Source organism: Polypterus senegalus, chromosome 8, assembly GCF_016835505.1.
Source record: "Polypterus senegalus isolate Bchr_013 chromosome 8, ASM1683550v1, whole genome shotgun sequence".
NCBI classification, from domain to species: Eukaryota; Metazoa; Chordata; class Cladistia; order Polypteriformes; family Polypteridae; genus Polypterus; species Polypterus senegalus.
This window is the reverse complement of record NC_053161.1, coordinates 142,422,133-142,442,426: the sequence shown is the minus strand read 5'-3', so window position 1 is coordinate 142,442,426 and position 20,294 is coordinate 142,422,133. Positions and strand designations below refer to the sequence as shown.

General features: G+C 38.4%; 1 protein-coding gene across 4 annotated transcripts in view; it reads right to left on the bottom strand.

The window, feature by feature from the left end:
• The window catches only part of tmtc1 (transmembrane O-mannosyltransferase targeting cadherins 1), a 570,135-nt gene that overhangs the window by 165,781 nt on the left and 384,060 nt on the right, over nucleotides 1–20,294 (bottom strand). For all 4 annotated transcript variants that reach the window (XM_039761862.1, XM_039761863.1, XM_039761865.1 and 1 more), the window contains 2 exons: nucleotides 12,395–12,562; nucleotides 2,332–2,445 (listed from right to left, as the gene is read on the bottom strand). In XM_039761862.1, coding sequence (XP_039617796.1) covers nucleotides 2,332–2,445; nucleotides 12,395–12,562 — 282 coding nt within the window. The remainder of the gene's footprint in view (nucleotides 1–2,331; nucleotides 2,446–12,394; nucleotides 12,563–20,294) is intronic.

Here is a 20,294-nt window from a genome sequence, read left to right as displayed (position 1 = left end):
AGCTTCAACTCTGGGATGTTGGTGGGTTTCCTCACATTAACTGCTCACTTCAGGTCCTTCCACAACATTTCAATTGGATTAAGGTCAGGACTTTGACTTGGCCATTCCAAAACATTAACTTTATTCTTCTTTAACCATTCGTTTGTAAAACCGATTTGTGTGCTTAGGGTGGTTGTCTTGCTGCATGACCCACCTTCTCTTGAGATTCAGTTCATGGACACGATGTCCTGACATTTTCCTTTAGAATTCTCTGATATAATTCAGAATTCATTGTTCCATCAATGAAGGCAGGCCGTCCTGGCCCAGATGCAGCGAAACAGGCCCAAGCCATGATACTACCACCACCATGTTTCACAGATGGGATAAGGTTCTTATGCTGGAATGCAGTGTTTTCCTTTCTCCAAACATAAAACTTTTCATTTAAACCAAAAGGTTCTATTTTGGTCTCATCCGTCCACAAAACATTCTTCCAATAGCCTTCTGGTTTGTCCACGAGATGTTTAGCAAATTGCAGACGAGCAGCAATGTTTGTTCGTGCCATGATACACTTCCACAAACGTGTTGCGAAGAGCAGACTTTGATAGATCCCTGTTCTTTAAATAACACAGGGTGCCCACTCACACCTGATTGTCATCCCATTGATTGAAAACACCTGACTCGAATTTCACCTTCAAACTAACTGCTAATCCTAGAGGTTCACATACTTTTGCCACTCACAAATATGTAATATTTGATAATTTTCCTCAATAAATAAATGACCAAGTATAATATTTTTGTCTCATTTGTTTAACTGCTTTCTCTTTATCTACTTTTAGGACTTGAGTAAAAATCTGATGATATTTTAGGTCATATATTTATGCAGAAATATAGAAAATTCTAAAGGGTTCACAAACCTTCAAGCACAGCTGTACATACACACACACATTGACTTTTATATATATATAGATTTACCTCTAACTCCTCTGACCTCTGTCTACTGCTAGGAAATTCCAATTAGAGAGAAGTAACATGAAAGGAACAACAGGGGAAATGAAAGGAGCTCAGATGATGACATTGCTCTAGCACAGTATACTTTTGTGAATACAACAGAATTTTATATTCCTCCAGTGTTCTACTATTTCTGTGTTGTAAACTCTTTAGTTTTTACCTGCTTTGGACTCTATATATGACTTGTGCTTTTATAATACATTTTTTAATCTTTATTTTACTGCTTTTAAGAAACTTTATTGTCAATAATGTATACAATACTACAACTTACTCAAAATGGTTTAAATAGTTTCCTCTCCTATCAATCTAGAGAACAGAAAATGAAGGGAAAGGAAGATTTATGTAAGTTAATATTTAAAGAAGTTTAAAAGTATCCAAAAATTAGTAGCTGCTTAACATGCTAAATTAATGCAGGACAATACCAATAAACTCCTGCTAAAATCTAAAAAAAAAGATGTTACTCCAAGCACAGCTGTTTGAGGATTAAAGATAATGTGAACCCAAATGATAAATGAGTAAAGATTTTATTCCAAAAAGGTGGACAATCCCAAAACATCACCCAGTGAAGCAGATGCTGGATGACATCACTCTTAACTATGATCTTGGCCTGGGTATGTTTTCAGCAGACTGAGTTGAGAAAGATTTGTGCAGTGTACAATTCTGAGCTAATTTAACCCATGTTTCACACATGCATATTTTACCAAACCTCAATCCATTATCTGAAAATCTCATGGAAAGGACTCGTTCTTAATGCTGTCTATGACTATCTAGGATTGCATTCTTTGGAGAGCAATGATAACACCTGGAGAAACTACAGTACATACAGTATATCTTTACCCTTATCCTGGGCTATATGCACTATGGTGGCCTGTCAGTACTTTTCTCAGTGCCTTCTCTTATCACATACTAGAAGATAAGGCAAACATAACCTGATTGTTAGCAGCCTAGATGTGTTGTCTCCAAAGTCTTCCTTTTTCCTGCGGACTGACATTCTGTTATAATTAGTTGCATGCTTACTGGTTTAAAGATTCACGATTAACTGTTCATGTCCTGTCCACCAATCCCTTCTACTATACGTGTACTTTCCTGATTTTTGTGTAAATCACTTCTTGTTTTGTTGGAAAATTCACTCCCAATGATACCTGTATTCTAGTGTACTGACATTTTCCTTGTTAACCTCTGTATCCAGCATATGTCTTTTTCAAATTGAGTACTCAGTTGCTTTTCCTCAAGATGTCTCATCTTATACTCAAATAACTACCTATGTGTGTCAGAATATCTCACTCTTTCAAATGCCGATATGCAGCAACCCAATCACATTTAGAAGAATTTGCGTTAACTTACTTGAGGGCAGTTTCATAGTGGTGGACTGCTTCTGGATAGCGTCCTTGGTCTTTGAGGAAGTTGGCATAATTATAGTGTACCTTTGCATTGTGTGGTAGAGTCTGAATTCCAGATCTGTAAAAAAAAAAAAAACAAAACAGCAAAATTTACAAAATGAGTAAAGAGTAAAGAGAGCAATGTGCTTCTGCTCACAAATATTGAACAAACACAGTATTTTTAAAAGCTACATAATCTAGCTACCGCTAGACAGTTCATTTTTGTCTGCTTTTTTTCTCTGTTTTTCTGAATCAATGCCAAACCTTCACAAGGACTGCTGTACAAGCATTAAGACTTAAACAATAGCAGCTCAATAGAAATGCAAATTTTCATTGAAGTGGAGCAGAATTAGCGGATCATATAGCTGCCCTGAAGATTGCTGCTGCCCTCAGAAAGACGATTCAGAGTTTGGCACCCATATTGTCAACAGACTCAGCTTTGAAGAGATCAACTAAACAATACCTTAAAGAGCTGGAACTTGATTTGAGGACCGGCGGTAGAGCTGTTGCCTCTCATTTCCATTTAGATGTTGGCAGACTACAGAAAGCAAACCTTCCAAACAAAAGGCTTGCCATCTCGTTGTTCATATTATGCAGAGAGAATAAGTAGCAACTACAGCACAGGTCTTAAATTCAGCTTTTAGGGGACCATAGCACCCACTAGTTTCTGCTCCCATGAAGGCAGATTCTGCCTTCTAATTGGTGTATTTTACCAACTAGGCTTGCTGTTTGTTTCTGTTCTCAAGATGCGTATTTAAATAAGGCTGTCAAATTCAGCTGATTAGGACTATGAGTGTTTGCTAGATATTGCTCCAGCCACATTCTTAAATGAGAAGCTTGTATCATCTGTAATTGAACAATTTGCTTAATTTGTCTACTTGTTTCTACTATCCATAGGAGCAGACATGAGTATTAGCCTTTTCACTTCGACTTAAGGCTATGTCAAATTACATGACTTTACCAGTAATTTTCAGTAACAGCCTTCCTATATGTAATCTTAATGAGCTGGAGGCAGACAGTGGTGCACTCAGGTGAAGCTGATCACCTAATGTGAAATACCCAGTGATTCATACCAATTAGTTTATAATTCACTATAATAAAATCAAACAGGTTTAATTTTGTCTTTAATTGTAGGAGTGGGCTGTGTATGCATGAGATCTGACAAACAATGAATGTAAGTATAAAGCATAAAATGCAGTGACAAGGAATAAGGAACACACATGTTTTGAAACACACAAACAGAAAAAAGGCTTATCTTTCTGAAGAGTCACATTTTGTGTACTAAAATAGAATGGAAAAAAGAACAAGGGCACAGACTGTGGCTGAATTTGCTGTACCTATTAACCCTTCGTACAGCACTGGCTCTGTCAGGCAGCACATTATTGGCTAACACAAAAATAGGAAAGCATGGCTGTCCTGGAAAGCTGGCTCTCAGTCAGTATAGTCAGCATGAGCAGTGATTGTCAGTTGTTTAAATTGACATGGTCTGGCAATGAGATTTGAGACTGCAGTCAGCATATCTGACATACCTCTGGACTAGAAGTTGCGTATTGTGACATTAGTATTAATTTCTTAAAAGACATCCCCCGAGAACTTGGAATATTGCACTCATTTTACCACATCTCCATAATTAGAGATGGCTTCTTTAACTCTTCTGAAATTAAATCCTTCTAAAATTAAGCAGCTGATAATTACAAACGTCAGATCACATTGTAACTAGGTAGTGGCTGTGGCTGATAAACAAGAAACCAGTCCACTTGTGTATATATTTTAGAAACAGTCTGGATTGCATGACACCTGTTTTTTAAATAGAAATAATGTTTAATAATAATTGCACTGTTCTATGAGCTCTTTGAAGAGGTGTATGTTAAAATGAAACATGTAAAGACATCTTGAAGGCTATTTTTAAAATCCCAAAGTGATTTCAGAAAATGAGATGTAAAAATGTGAATTTACAAAAAAAATTATACAGCAGGAAAAATGAAAAGCCCAGTGGGTACAATAATAACCACAGGGTTTGATCTGTGACTGGTAGTCTCCTCCTCTAGAGACCTTCCAAAATACAATGGGGCTCAATTATGATTTCCATGGCACGTATAGCAACATAAAATATGAAAGTGGGTCATTTGTAAGATTTTATATTCTACTTAAACTGAGGCTTTTGTGATGTCCTCCTGTCTTCACTGAAGGACTGTTTTCCGTGTCTTTAACAGTGTGTACTGTCACAGCACAAAAGATGATGTAACAGACAATAAAAAAAAAAACAATTTACACTAAGGGTCACAGTACAAACCCTACACTCCTGTACCTCACAACAGTGATTTGACACCATTTATTTTGGGGCAATTTATTTTTAATTTAACACAAGAAACTGTGAGATGGGATGCTTTGGATGAGAAACATCCACTTGTCAACATATGCAAGCAAGTGCAGCGTCGTTTCAAAAAAGGCATGTTTGGAGGAATAAGCAAATATCAGGAATGCATAGTTTTTTGTTTTCTTTTGGTTTTGAATTTTTTTATTTCCAGTTGCTGTTGCCTTTCATCATTATTTCAGTTAACGGTCAGACACACATTAGTATTTACTTTGCAAACTTTTGTTCTGATATCTTATAAATTTATATTTCCTGCTGTTTTGATTTTTTTATTGTTTTCTGTGTTTTTAAATGTATGCTGCCATTCTACTCCTATGGATGCAGCATATTGCCAGGCTATACAATGTACATGATACAGAAGGCAGCAAGTGCAGTAAAGTGTCCGATCTTTGACTAATCAAAGAAAAAAAAAAAGACTAGTGCTCAAACAACCAAAAGATAAACTATTTCAGGAAAATAAAATTGTGTGTCCCAACTATGTTACCATCTCAGGCTAATGTCCTGTTGACTGCTAAATAAAAGACCTTTATAATCTTTGTTTCTCGCAAAACACATTTGCTCCCTGGGATTGCCACATATTATATAGATTATATATATATATACTGACGCCCAGGAGGACCAGAGGAGGGCTTGTGCCTCCTCCAGACCGTGAGGAGGCGTCCGTCCTGGTTATGTTGGGGGCCTCGGGTACAGGGCTTGGAAGCCCAGCCCTGTAGGGACCCGTGGCCACCGCCAGGCGGCGCCCTGGTGCCTGAGGAACCCTGGAGCCCAGCACTTCCGCCACACCAGGAAGTGCTGGGGGGAAGACGACAGGGGACACCCGGCGGCTTCCGGGTGCGCAGCCGGCACTTCCACCACACTGGGGTGTGGCCAGGACTGATTGCCGGGAAGCAGCTGGAGCCCATTCGTGTTCCCATTTAAGGGGCCGTCTCCCTCCAGTCAGCAGTGGATGTCGGGTGGAAGTGGACAGAGCTGGAGAGAGGACGGGAGGCGGGCAAGAGAGAAAGGCACAAAGGACTGTGTGGCCTGGACAATTGGGGGATCGGTGCAAGAGGCACTGGGGTTTGTGGTGCACGTGACTTTTGTAAATAATTATTTTAAATAAACAGTGTGTGGTGGAGCCAACGATGTCCGTCTGTCTGTGTCCGGGTCCCAGTTCACAATATATATATTGGATATGCACTAGGGGTCAGATAACACTATAATTTATCCATAGGAACTATTCCTATGGTCTAAAATGGCAAAATCAAAATTTGGCAAATTTCAGGTAAACCAAAGTCGTAGACACCAAAATATTTTTTTGTTAGGGTTATATATATAAACGTATATATCGTAAACTAAACTTCATCTTAAAAGTCAATGTTTAATTTACTAGATTTTCTCAAATCCCATCAGAAGTTAATGTAGCACATTAAATGCTTTGTGTTAAGTGTTCCCTGACCCAGTTGTTAATCATTACATGCTTCTTAAACTGACTTCCTCCGCACTAAGAGGAGGTGCAGGCAGCGATCGACGCACAGAATACATTCACTTCATGATATTCTTGCTCTCTGAACATTTACAACGCTAAGATAAATACTTGATATCATTTTCATGATGAAATGCATTAAAGCAGGTATTAAACATGCACAGTGGTGTGGCGGTAGTGCTGCTCCCTCCCAGTAAGGGGTCCTCGGGTGTATGTTCAGTGTACAGAACTTTAAGGCAGGTGTGACGAGGCTCCAGAAAACTGGATGTATGAATGGGTATCGCACAGGTTTAACTTAAATATTGTGTAAATGTTGTGTTCGTGATCTGGTAGTCGGAGACATGAACACAGAATTCAATGGATGTTCTTCTGAGCAGGCTTTCTTTACTGCATGCGTGCTGTCTCTATCTGACGTACCAAAACCCACAGATGCTATTCTTCCTTTTTCTTTCTCCACATAACCAATCACCACACGATAAACATTTTTGTGAAATTAAAACTAGTTATAAGCTTAGACCACAGAGTGTTCAGAACTTTAAAAAATCTTCGTTATACATTTTTAATTATGCCATCCATTCAGGGCTGCGCCCATCCCAGCAAGCATCATGTGTGAGGCGGGAATAAATCCTGAATGTGGTGCCAGCTCATCGCAGGGTGAATACGAGCAACACATACACTAGCAGGGTCAATATAGCATCACAAAACCCTACATCTTATATGACTTTGAAAGGAAACTCAAACACGCCGAGTAAACCAACCAGAAAAACATGTAAATTCAACGCTGGGAACACCCAGGGCCCCTTTTGCTGCGAGGCAGCAGTGCAATCTCCACGCTACTGTGCCCCCACATGATTAGTACATGTTTTAATGCATTTCATCATGAAAATGATATCAAGTGTTTATCTTAGCATTGTAAATGTTCAGGGAGCAGGAATATCATGAAATTAAGGTATTCTGTGGGGTGATCCCTGCCTGTGCCTCGTCTTAATGCAGAGGGAGTCAGTTTAAGAAGCGCGTAGCGATTAACAACTGGGTCGGGGAACACTTAACACAAAGCATTTAATGTGCTACATAACTTATGATGGGGTTTAAGAAAATCTAGTAAATTAAATATTGATTCTAAGATGAAGTTTAGTTTACGATGTTCTACTTTAATGACAAACTACGAGAATAAAGTCAACATGTCGATTTTAATCTAGAGATGAACGACGAGAATAAAGTAGAAATGTTGACTTTATTCTCGACATAAGCATCGAGATTAAAGTGGAAATGTCGAGAATGCATACCTGCCGTAGCACAAGTGTGAACTGAATATCCAACAGGCTCTCACTTTCCCACACAAAAGTCTTATTCATAGGTACTTTTAATTTTTTCAAATGTTTTACCAACATGAGCAAAAAAAGTGTTCAGAAAACAACACTGCTGTTAATTCAGAAAAGAGACGCCACAAACTAATGAAGGTGCGGCATCAACTACTGATGTGGCAATTTCAGACAAAGACATTGCAGAGGCTGGTCCATCAGGGGAAATCTCTTCAGCACACACTCTGCCAATTGATAAATCTAAGCACCGCTTATCCGGCATAAACAAACAATAGTTTAAAGATTTTAATTGGCTAATGGTCAAAGAAAATGGTATGTGGTGGTCATTGTGCATGAAATATTCAAACAAACAAAACCCAAGGAGGGAGTTACCTTGGGTAAATGTGCCATGCACAAGAATTCGAAAAGAAAGCTTGCTGGACCATGAAAACAGTAAAACGCACAATGAGTCTTCGGCTAACCTTTTAGGAAAGCATGTACTAGAGCAATATTGAATCGGTCAAATTGAAAGATCTGTATCTGTGTTAAATAACTTACAGAGAGATGCCTTTGTGGGAGCTTTAAGATCCATGCATTGGTTGGCAAAAATGAGTTGCCACATACAACATTGTTTGAAAAGCAGTTTGAACACTGTAAAGAAATGGGTTGTTCCTTTTTACAACATCTCAATGTTGGTAACAATGCACATTACACCTCTGAAAGAATAATGCAAGAGCTGCTGGATGTCTTAGAATCAGAAATAAAATCTAACATACTGAAAAATATACACGCAGAAAATTTTTTCAGTATTCAGTGTGATGAAACTACAGATAACTCAGTTGTAAAACAATTCATTATTTACATTAAATATGCTTGTCAGATCACTAAAGAGGTCAGAATTAGTTTTGTATCAACCCGCAATATGATTGATGGCAAAGCAGAGACTATAAGCAACACACAGAGTGAGACTATTGACACTCTAGGCTTGAAAACTGCTAATCTGGTTGGACTAGGGTCAGATGGAGCTGCTGTTATGATTGGGGAACAGAAAGGTGTGTCAAAACTGCTTAAAGATAAAACATCTGGACTCTTAGTCAACTGCTACTGTGTAAGCCATCGATTGGCCCTTGCAAGTGCCCAAGCAGCAGCTGCTGTACCTTATTTAACAAAACTGAACGACATCTTAAGGCAGTTGTTCAATTTCTTCCAAAATTCTTCTGTTAGGATGGCTGGTTTAGCGGAAATTCAAAATATTCTGAACATTCCCCAGATTAAGCTGAAAATGGCCAGTGACACTAGATGGCTGTCTCATGACTTTGCAGTATAGTCACTACGACAGTTTATGATGAGTGATCTACTTGGAGGGCCCAGATCCTGGGGACTTTGATAATGGGAAAGCTGCAGACAACTGGGCCTCTAGGAAGAAAAGAAGAATAAATATTTAACTGAGGACACCTTCTGCATATGCAAGTTGGCTTTGAATAATATTTTTAAATTTTTCTTCATTAGGTTTCCCATAGTTTTTTTCATTGTTTTCACTTTTCTTCCCAAAAGTGACAATACTTGTGCCTCTTGGTTTATGTCATAACAATTGTTATTTAAAATTTTTATTAGGGTTGCAGAATCCTGAATTGGATACTTCTTAAATGTAATAAAAAATATTCTGGCACAAATGTCAAACTACAAAAAGGGAGTCATAATGAGCATTGGAAAATAATTAATAATAATTTACTAATAAAAATAGTGCACATTTAATTTTCCCCACCACCAAATTTCCCCATCCCGCCCCACCAGGCTACTTTTTCATGCCACCCGGTTTGTGGTTCTCCTTTGGCTGTAATATTTTCACTGTGTTTGTGGTTCTCCTTTGGCTGTAATATTTTCACTTACAGCATATGGAGAACACCAGGTGCAGCCTCAAACCTTTATGATCTCTCCTTATCTTAAGTTACTATATCTTTATAGCTAGACATTTAAGATTATATATAGAGAGTATTTGCCATAAAAGTTAGAAACTGAGGAAACCTATATCCTAGGACAGTGATGGCGAACCATTTAGAAACCAAGTGCCCAAACTGCAATCCAAAACCCACTTATTTATCGCAAAGTGCCAACATGGCAATTTAACCTGAATACCACCTAAAACTGAACACCAGCATAACCAAGGAGCTGGTGGTGGATTTTAGGAGGCCCAGACCCCTCATGGACCCCGTGATCATCAGAGGTGAGTGTGTGCAGAGGGTACAGACCTATAAATACCTGGGAGTGCAGCTGGATGGTAAATTGGACTGGACTGGCAATACTGATGCTCTGTCTGTCTATCCATCTATCTACTGAGCTTTTAGTTTAGAAAAGCAACTCATACATTAACATCTTTTGTCTTAAAAGAAAAACATAATAACAGAGCTTTCAATGATACAAACAACTTTTTGTTGAAAGGTAAAAGTTTGCATTGCGGTTGAACAATTAATGTGCTTTTTGCTGTTGTATGCATGCTGATAATTTGTCTAACCTTGGCTCATACTTTGTAAGTTTGAGAGCAACACATGCAGCACTCAGGTCATCTGTTAGTCTGTTTCTGGTGTCAGATTTGATTTAATTCAAAGCTGAAAACAGCTGCGCACAAGCATAAGATGTTCCAAACAAAGTAAGGAAAGCAATCTCAAGTGCCTTCATTGACTTAAGATTATTTGGCAGAGAATTCCACACTTTAAGGATTTCATTTTCATAACTAACTGTGCTGTCCTTTGTCATCCCTTCGATCCTCTCAAGTGTTTCACGCAGGTCTTCCCTATTAAGCTCCGCCCCCAAAGCTTCCTTTATATATTACGGGGTCGTGGATCAGGTGTGGCGATTAGCAACTCCCGGCAATAATTACAGATGCGGACGACTCCTCACCTGTGCGTTTAAGTGTGGACTGCCCGGATCACAAAGCTCCGGAAACCGCCCGCCACTCTACCATAACCCTTTAAGCCGCGAGTGCGGCAATTATCTGTTAAAACTGGCCTTTTCAATTTTGAGCTGTGGACCCGCTATACCACATCCCCTCCAACCCCACCACGGGAATCACAGACTCAAAAGGCTGCAGTCCGTGCCGCACCCTCAAGCAGCATATGTGCCGCCCGCCTTACCCCAGACAGGAGAGGAAGGAAGCGCTCCCATTGGGCTGCTGGGCAGAGGGGCGGGTGATGTGAGAAAAGTCCTCCGGCGCGCGTGAAGAGGGGGAGCAGTGAAGGGAGCAGCCCGGCCCCGCATTCCTCTGGCTTTATAGTAACGAACTCTGTGCTCGGGCGACGGCGTGCGTGCCCACTGAGAGGGCTCTGAGTGCCCCCTTTGGCACGCGTGCCATAGGTTCGCCACCACTGTCCTAGGAGATAACACTAATCATTGTAACATTTTAAAAATATGGCACTTAACAGAACTTTACTGGTGTCCTAATTTCTTATTATCAGTAAAACCAAATCCATCTGTCCTTCATTAAGAGAAACCTTTCTTGGAAGAGTCTTTTGAGCAAGTATGAGATTCATCCAAAAGGGCAAACTATCACTCAATAGATCTAGAGCGTTATATTTTGTCTGAAATCTGTTCTTGAAATGTTTTAAGTTGCAAACTTTTGCTTATGCCTGAAGATTTTGGCTATTACAGCTGTCAGACACTGATTTGGCTTGCTATTAGTAAGCTCAACTGGCACCTTCACCTAGTTTCTTTGGCTAAGAGATCCATAGAGTTGCACAGCTTAGCTGACCATTAGACTCATGCCAAACACTACCTGAAGACCTTGGCTAATATTTCTTTTCTGGGTGAGGTTATTTGTGTTCCCATTTTAGCTATCAATAGAATACATTTTTAAATAGATCATTGTATGGCCTTCATCTTACACTAAATTGCCAAGGCTTCAGATGCTATAGCTTTAAGGACTAATCAAAACCTGTCATTATCTGTTTACTTCCAGTTACTCCATCCCCTTCTCCATTTTCTGCAGTCTTTCTTCAAGCCCTGCATCACAACTGCAATATTAGAATACTAGGTACTCAATACCCAACACTAAGATGGTGTTACAGCATGTCAATAGTTCATGCTGATCTTTAGCCAATTGTAGACCTGCTGGACAGGTTCATTATGATTTTAGGTGACCTTCACAGTGGAAGTCATAGAGGAAAGACAATCTGTAATCAATTAAACAATACATTAATTACACATTAAAATGTTTAAATGGCAAATCCTTTAATGTAGTCATTTGGATAATGAGGGCAGCAGATAACAAAGGACAAATGGACAGGGAACATTAGAATTCACTGTAAGCCATGCTCCTGTGCAACATGAAATATAAGAAGGAAAATGTCATTTATCACAGTACAGTATGTCCCAAACTTGTTAGCAATGCTGCCTGGTTGATGCCCATGCAGAGCTTACATATTCTTCCTCTGTCTATATGTGTTTTATTCAAGGTATTCTGATGTTCCTCCCACATCTCCAAAAACATGTAGGTTAAGTTATCTGTTGACTGTAAACTGATCCAATGTATAAATGATTGTGCAGTTCAATGGCCTGGGGTCCTCTCAAGTCTGACTCTTACCTTGTGCCCAATGCAGTTGCCAGGATGGGAACCATCCACCTCCCAGATAATGAAATGGATTAATCTGGTTTGAGTAAGTTTGTTATGTGTTATGCATATGTGGAGAGGTAATGTTTGTGGTTTATTACAGACGTAAGGAATTTGTTCTTGTTCTGCAATCTCAGTTAAAGTCAGTGTTTCGCAGGGTGGGAAGGAAATCCTGACACATGTTTCAAATTTGTTCTCTGTTTTTAGTCAATAATATGATATAATGGAATTGATACCTCCCAGAAATGGAAGATGGTGTAATATGTGCAACCTTGATCTTACCTGAAAAGAGACTCCCTGGAAAGCCAGATTTCATTCTGCCACACAGTCTTCCAAGAAAACAGCAACAGAAGCAGTAGCATTGAAATTGTTAGGGCAGCAGCTCCCCACTTGCCCACTAAAGACCACAACTTGTTTAGGCCATGAACAACCAGAATGCAGTATCCCATGCTGCAAAACACAAAAATGCAAGAAAAGACCAGGATTATTTATCTCAAAGTGTGTTACATTTCACCTCAAACTATGTCACACTTTACTCAGAATGTATCATTATCCTCACTCTGGGGTCATTGAAGGAGAAAGTGGGTATTCTCCCTTTATCTGAAGTGATAAACCAATCTTTGTTTTAGATAAAGACCAGCAAAGCAGAAAACTGTGCCTCAAACAGAATGCATACTCTCATAGTCAGACTGCATTCCAGAAAAAAAAAAAAAAAAAAGGATGAGTGTTTCACTTGCTGAAGCCCTGTGATGTTATAAATTCACTCTTTCCAGCATAGGTATATGATGACAATTCGTTAGTTGGTCAAGGTAACCAGTCTCTTGTTACAAGATGGTAATGTGGCTCATATATCTCCTCAAATGCACAAAGAGCAAACCACTCTTTGTGAAAGAGGTCTTCAGATTTAAACTCTAAGGCACTAATTCTCATAATGATAACAACACACTCATCTAAGAACCAGTGAACACAAGAGGTGAAGTGAGGCCAAGAGAAGAATGTCATCACATGCAACCTTCTGCCTTATAAGTTGGATACCATTTGTCTCTTGGCTACACCTTAAAATACGATACATCAAAATTGTAACAGAAGAGGCCACAAAATGAACCACTGGCATTCCATTCCCACTTTCAATTGCTTTATCTTAATGTTGAATACTTGCTGACATGCAGCCATAATCCTGGAATCCCATAGTCTTTAAGAATAAACTGTTATCAGCCTTTGAAAATCAATAAAACGTGAGATCATGATTCCCATCAAGCCTCAAATATAAATTTAAATTCAAAGAACTAGTCCACCATTGCAATGGTTCTCATGTTGAGTCCAGAGAAAAGAATATAGTGAGATAAGGACTCACCCTAGCTATAAGCATGGTTAACAACAACAACAACAACAACATTTATTTATATAGCACATTTTCATACAAACAGTAGCTCAAAGTGCTTTACATATTAAAGAATAGAAAAATGAAAGACACAATTATAAAACAAAATAAATCAACATTAACATCGAATAAGAGTAAGGTTCAATGGCCAGGGGGGACAGAAAAAACAAAAAAACTCCAGTATAGTATAGTAAGAGCAACTTCGGTCTTGAGTCTAAGTATCGGGATTTCACAAACAGTGAGCCAGGCGGCATGGTAACACTACGGACATAGTGCACAGTTCCACAAAAGGGGACAATATGTTGAAACACAGAGGACAGCATTTAACTGAAGCTGCTGCATCATGATTTTTCTATTGTGTTTATTTTTTTATTAACTTATTTTCTGTGGAATTAAAAGTTGTAAACAGATTTATAGTATTGTAACAACATGTAGATGAGATAAGGAGGAATGGACTTTGCACACTTGACAATATCTCTGGTAGGCTGCCCCTCAATGCACTATGGAAGAATGGACTCTGCACACTTTGCACGTCAAGACTGTTGGCATGTTGTCTCCTTCCTCATTTGCATGGCAATGCTGCTCTTATCTTTCGCAGTGCCATGCACTCAAATCTGCTTTGTCCTGTGCTCTGCCTCACAGTGCTCACTTTGGGTCGGTGGCAAAACTATCTGCCCCACTTACCCCAGTTCCATGAGTCAATCCAAGACAAGATCCTTCCCTAGGCTCATGGGCCAATGGTCCTTAGCGCATAAACACACTTCTATGCGCTGGCAGATAAGGGTTTGTTTTCTAGTTCCCACCAAGCCTCACCACTTAGTCTAGGTTATTAATCAAAAGGTCAAGTTGGTTCTGCTTCTTCAAATATCTTTCAGGTAGATGAGCATCATTACGTTTTCAGGTCTGGCCTGTAGATGATACAATATCTACATCATCCTACAATATCCATAATTTGTTGTGTTTATCCTGGTATCTCGCTGTCCGGGCTGGCAAGTCTCCTCACAAAGTGCAACCAAAATGGTATCTCTCTGAACATTTCATTAGAAATGTAGAATGTTTACTCTGGTTGTTTCTTGTCGTCTAACATAGTTTTTTTTGTGATTATCTTGGGTGTCAGCAATGGAACAAGAACCTGCCTAGTAACTGGCTTGACTGATTTGACAGTCTACCAAAATCCAAAGCTGTCAGGCATTTTCTGGGGTTGGACCCTTTGTGTATACTACAATGAATATTGAGCTCATCTCTTCATTTTCCTTATCAGTTCATATTATTTCAGTTTAAAGGCCTGTCACACATTAAAAAGAAATCAGTCAGTGTGGAAATGATATCCTTGCCGCAACTCAGCAGCCTACTGTTGTGATCGTTTGACTGAATGGTTTTTATTTTGAAATGTGAGTGTAGTGTGACTGTTGGAGTAACTTACTATGAGATTGTAAGTCAAAATCTTAACAACTTAAATAAGGGACTCTAAAATGCAAATATAGCAATTATAATGACAATCCAAGTGTGAGTAAAATGCAGAACAGGAGTGAAAATGCAAGTAAGATCATTTATAAACAAAAATACCAATGTTGTAATTCTCATTCAAACAGTCTGATAAATGTAATCTGCAAGGAAACGACTAATACTACCAGATTCTTCTTACTGTGTGTCCCTGTTGGCAGCATAGACTGGGAGGGATCATTCTGTAGCTGAGAAACTGGTAAAGCCTACTGCCAAAATAATGGCGAATGTCATGCTGAGGGAAAAGGCAAAAATTGTGATGGACAAGGTACCACTTTTAAATGATACTGTGCCATTCTAAATAATAGTCACATCAGAAAACATGGAATGGCAGTTCTTATTACGCTTGCACCAAAGCCAGTGCTCTGCGCTTCAGTTGGATGAGTTTACCTTCATAAAACACTCTATATCTATCCATATAGGAATACATGTACTCTTACTGTAGCATAAAATCTTTGGAAAAATATAAATGTAAACAATATTCATTCTACCAGCTAATGTGAAATGTCCAGCTATTGATTAATCATTTCATTTGCCTTTACTTGAACAATTTTGAGACAATAAAGGAAAATTGATCTAAATTAATATAACAAAGGCTGCTCATTGTGAACGATATACTCTTATTTAGTTTAATCATGAAAGCCGATATCCTAGAGAATTCCGATACACACATGACTGATGAAGATGGTTTATTAATGAAGGACACCCAATAGTCAACGTAAAGGAATGCATGTCATGATCTGGGTTGACTCCATGCTCCCTGGTGCTTCTAGTAGCCACTTGAACCTGTACCCATAAATAGTCATAAATCAAGATGAGCTGGGCAAATGAGGACGCACGCATGCAGAAAGTTGTTGGTGCAAAAGTGTCAATGATTTTATTTAAAATCCAAACAAAAGTGCAAACAGTGTTTAAAGTGCAGTGTAAAAACAGATTTTTAATAAATAAATAAATAATCCATAAAAGCAACATATTAAGTGCTTGAAACATTCCAATAAATAGATCCAGTAAACATGAGGTTTATATCATGGACAGGGACTTTGTTAAAACAGTCATGAGCCCCAATGCCTCTCTCTAAACTATTCAGTTTAACCCATCTAGACTTTGTAGCAAGAGGAGATGTCCGCCAACAGGTGTAGTCTTTTATTCTGGGTTCAGGGTCCTACTGTCAGTGCCGGTGCTCTGACTCTCCCATTAGGCACCACCTTGGAGACGCTGCACAACGGGGCTGCTCCTGCTTCTTTCCACAATTGCGCCCCTACATCTGCTCTGCACTCAAGCACAGACCTGCCTCTCAACAGGGCATACTCCTGACTACCTGCCTCCTTTCTGGGCAACATAGTCTCCTCACCATCTTGTGTCTCTTCTCTTCAATCCTCTCAATATTTTCTCTCTGACCTTTGCTTTTTCTTGTTGACCCCCCTCTGCCATGTAGGCTCCTGTATATCCTGCCTGAGTGTAGGTGTGGTCTTCTGCCTACTCCAAGGTGTGAATGAGGCACCTGACTGATCTACATACATTGGCATCAGCCTTGGAGCAAACACTGGTATGCACACCCACACCAAATCAGAGCATGTATGCTCAGGGACCCAATTACTTACTTAAATTTACACCTTACCACTGACCTCATTTCACAGTGCACTTCATTTCTTTTCCTTGCAATTCATTGAATCATATTTGAAAACAAGCAACAAGTTCAACATTACAGAATATGCATAATGCACACTAAAATTAATTTTTATTTGTCTTTAGGAAAACAGCATTAAAAACTGGGCCAGTATTTTTGTCATAAAGTTGTTTTCTGTTGTGTGTTTCCTCATACAGCCATTACTTGACCAAGCACCATTTCATAATTTAATGGGTTCTTAAAATATGAAGTTGCTCTTTGTGCTTAAAAAACGTCCCAGAAAAAAAATGAAATCTTTAATGTACGGTGTGGTGCAGGATAGTAAAAGTTTAAGAACACCTGGCCTTATCCTATGTTACTGGACATATATAGCAAGAGTACTTTGAAAATCATGACACATTGGTATTTCACAAATCATTTATCATCTGTTTATGGTTATCTACTGTATGGTCCACATCAAAAGGCAATTGGGTTGTGTACACAAAACACACGGAATTTTCAGGGAAATTGTAACACAGCTTGTAAAACAGACCAAAAGACCTAGGTGTAAAAACATCTTTTGAAAACATCAATTAGTAAAGACTACTTGTTTGATTTTCAAAATAGGAGTAGAATGCTCAAAAATTAAAATGGCATCATAATTTCTGATGTAGATGACCTAGGTAAAACAGGATTTAATATACAATTAAATCTCTTACTATAATAAGATACTAAAATTAAAATGTTGGAATTAAAGAGAAAAAACTAAAAAGATGTTGTTTTCCCAAATGTATGTAATGACAAAATGAATGTTAGGTTCATTCATTTTCCTAATCAGTATAATTCATTGCTCTTTCAAGTTTTATATTGTTTCAGAAATTAAAAAAAAAAACCTCTGCTCCTCTATCTATAGGCAGTTAGAAATCTGTCTGAAATTCAGCCTTGGTATTTAAATGGTCTTGTGCAGAAATACTGTCCCTTACTTCAAAGTATAGTATAGCATAGTATGTTTCGCTTTTTTAAAGCATTACTGAAACTTTATGAAATATAATGTTTGATCTATATTACATGATTTTTGTATTTTAGGAAAAAAAATATTAAGACCAAGTACCACTGCATATTTTATATAAACTATTTGTTTTAACTGTGAATATATACGTAGTAAAATATCTAATATGAACATGTATTTTATCTGCTGCGGACGTCCATTATAAATGGCAGAGCACACTCAGAAATACAACACTTGATGGCCAAATTCAGGACTTACAGCTAGTGTCATCTGAGTGTATTTAATGGTGAAGAATGCAACCTTTATGTAGCAAGCACAAGTAATCAAGTAGCAATCACACCTGAAAAAACAGGTCCAAAATTAAATAAACAAATAATTAAAAATAAAGTACTAACGCTAAAGGTCTGTTTGAAATTGATACCTTGTGTCACAACCTATAATCTGAACAAAATCATACCAACAAACACTGCTATATTCTGTTATTTATGTGTATTAAGTGTAAATGCTGTGTCTTTTCTGGAGATGTTTATTTTTAAGGCCAAATATAGTATATGTTCAAGATGTGACAGGTTGCCAAATAGAGAAGATAATGTCAGACAAGAAAAGGTGATAAGACCCAGTAAGACCCCAAGAGGGAGAAAGGACACTACCAGGGAGTGGGAAGTTGTTGAGAGAGGCCACATTTACAATGCCAGGTCCTGATGCCCAGATAAGAACTGGTGAAGAAATCCAATCCAATGTCTGTTTATTTATATCAAAGCACCTGGTCTATATGTGGCCCAAACAGCTGATGCAGAATGAATGTGCTGTGTGTGCTTTACAGTACAAGCAGGGTGTAAACAAAGATTTTTTTTTCTGCTGATGTTCTTCAATTTTATATGTTTTAGAAGCAGAGCTTATTTTCTAAATATGTTGAGTCAGCACAGAACAGCTATGCCATTATATGCCTTAGCATTTCTTCCACCTTGATTCGCAATAACAGTCAAGATTGGTGAGACTGTATTATTAACTGGATTTATGTATGTATGTGCAAATAAATGCCTCTCCCCGCACTTCCCACTCTCTCCTTTTAACGTGCTGCATGGTGCACAAAAATCACATAGTCAACTCACATCTTTCAGGTAGTAACAAAAATGTGAACCTCCTTATAGAGGGACAGGAAGAGAGAAAGAGGGACAGAGCGAAAACAAGGTAGATGAGAACGGTATACAATAGTACCTGCTGGTTGAGATATGCTAGGACATGGTCTAGACTCAGAAGCAAGCCCAGTTTGCCCTTTTACAGTTAGGGTCTGGAAGGAGGTACAGAACTGATTGAATAGAAGAAGTGGGACTGGATGGCCCTTTTAAGAAACTCAGCTTTTTAAAGGGATATGGAAGGAAAGGGAGTGTAGTGATCACATGGGCTATCAGAGGACAGTGTGGTTTTGTATCTTAGAAAAATAACAGACCTAACCCTGATCTGGGTTTTTTTGTGTATTATTATTATAAAATGATTGAGGAATACATTAAATAAGGGTAAATGTAGAAACTATGAAGATATAATTCTCTTTATAAATGTAACATTATATATGATAGTTTCACAGATACCTTGCAAAAGAGCCTTAAATTTAATTTCTGATTCAGTCACTGTCAGTGTCTACATAGACTTGTGAGTTATGCTAACAAATGACTGGTTTAGAATGAATTAGTGTGGATTTAAAAATAAAAGTGCATTGTGATTAACGGTTGTCCCATCCGGGGTTTGATCCTGACATGCACATAATGCTTTTAAGGAACCTGTAATTTTAGAATGGGAAACTTAAGTACTTAAAATGGATGGATGGATGGATGCAGAGATGCTTTCATATGACTTATTGTTATACCCCATAATGATTTTGTAGATACACATTTCTAAAAGGGCTCAGTGGCTAGTCAAAGTTGACAACAACTTTCAATTTTTTTCTAGCTAAGAAAATTATAATGTGCATTTTTATGCTTCAGTATTCAGATTTGGAGTTAATCAACATGTGCATTGCCTTCTCTGCCAATAGCCCCAAAGCTGAAACAGCATACAATTACTGTTCTCTAGCATAAGTAATCATATTCAGTTACATCCATTTCCATATTTATTATACTCTCATGAGTTTTTTTTTTCACTTCACACATCATGGCCAGTAGTGTTTAGCCCTCTTTATGTGGTTCATACATTTCTGTATAATTACTTTATGCATAAAAGCATGCTGCTGACTCTAGAGCAGCATCTCTGTTTGCTGGCGCACTCAGCCTGGTGCAGGTTCACTCTCATTATATTTCGCCCTCATTATAATGCTACCCTTGCTTGCATGCATCTTGAGATACGCCTTAAGCTTTTCGTAATAATGAAGGTTACTGGGGTGTAAGGGAGGTGAGCAGTCTGAGAGTTAGTATGCAGTACAATTTAATCAAAAGTAACCTTTCAATGAAAACCACAAAGCAATTAAGACTGCATTTTGCTGTTCTGCTTCTTCTTCTTCTTTCAGCATAAGCAATTACACAGTCTGGGAGACTTGTGTAAGCCAAATAGATTCCTAAGATAGACCTTAATGAAAAATCATACCTATGGTGAAAATGGGCCAATGAAAAATAAGTAATGCTGGGATTTGAGAATCATTCAGGGGGTTTTAAAATTTGCATCTTGACATTGTTTGACTGCAGCTAAGGCT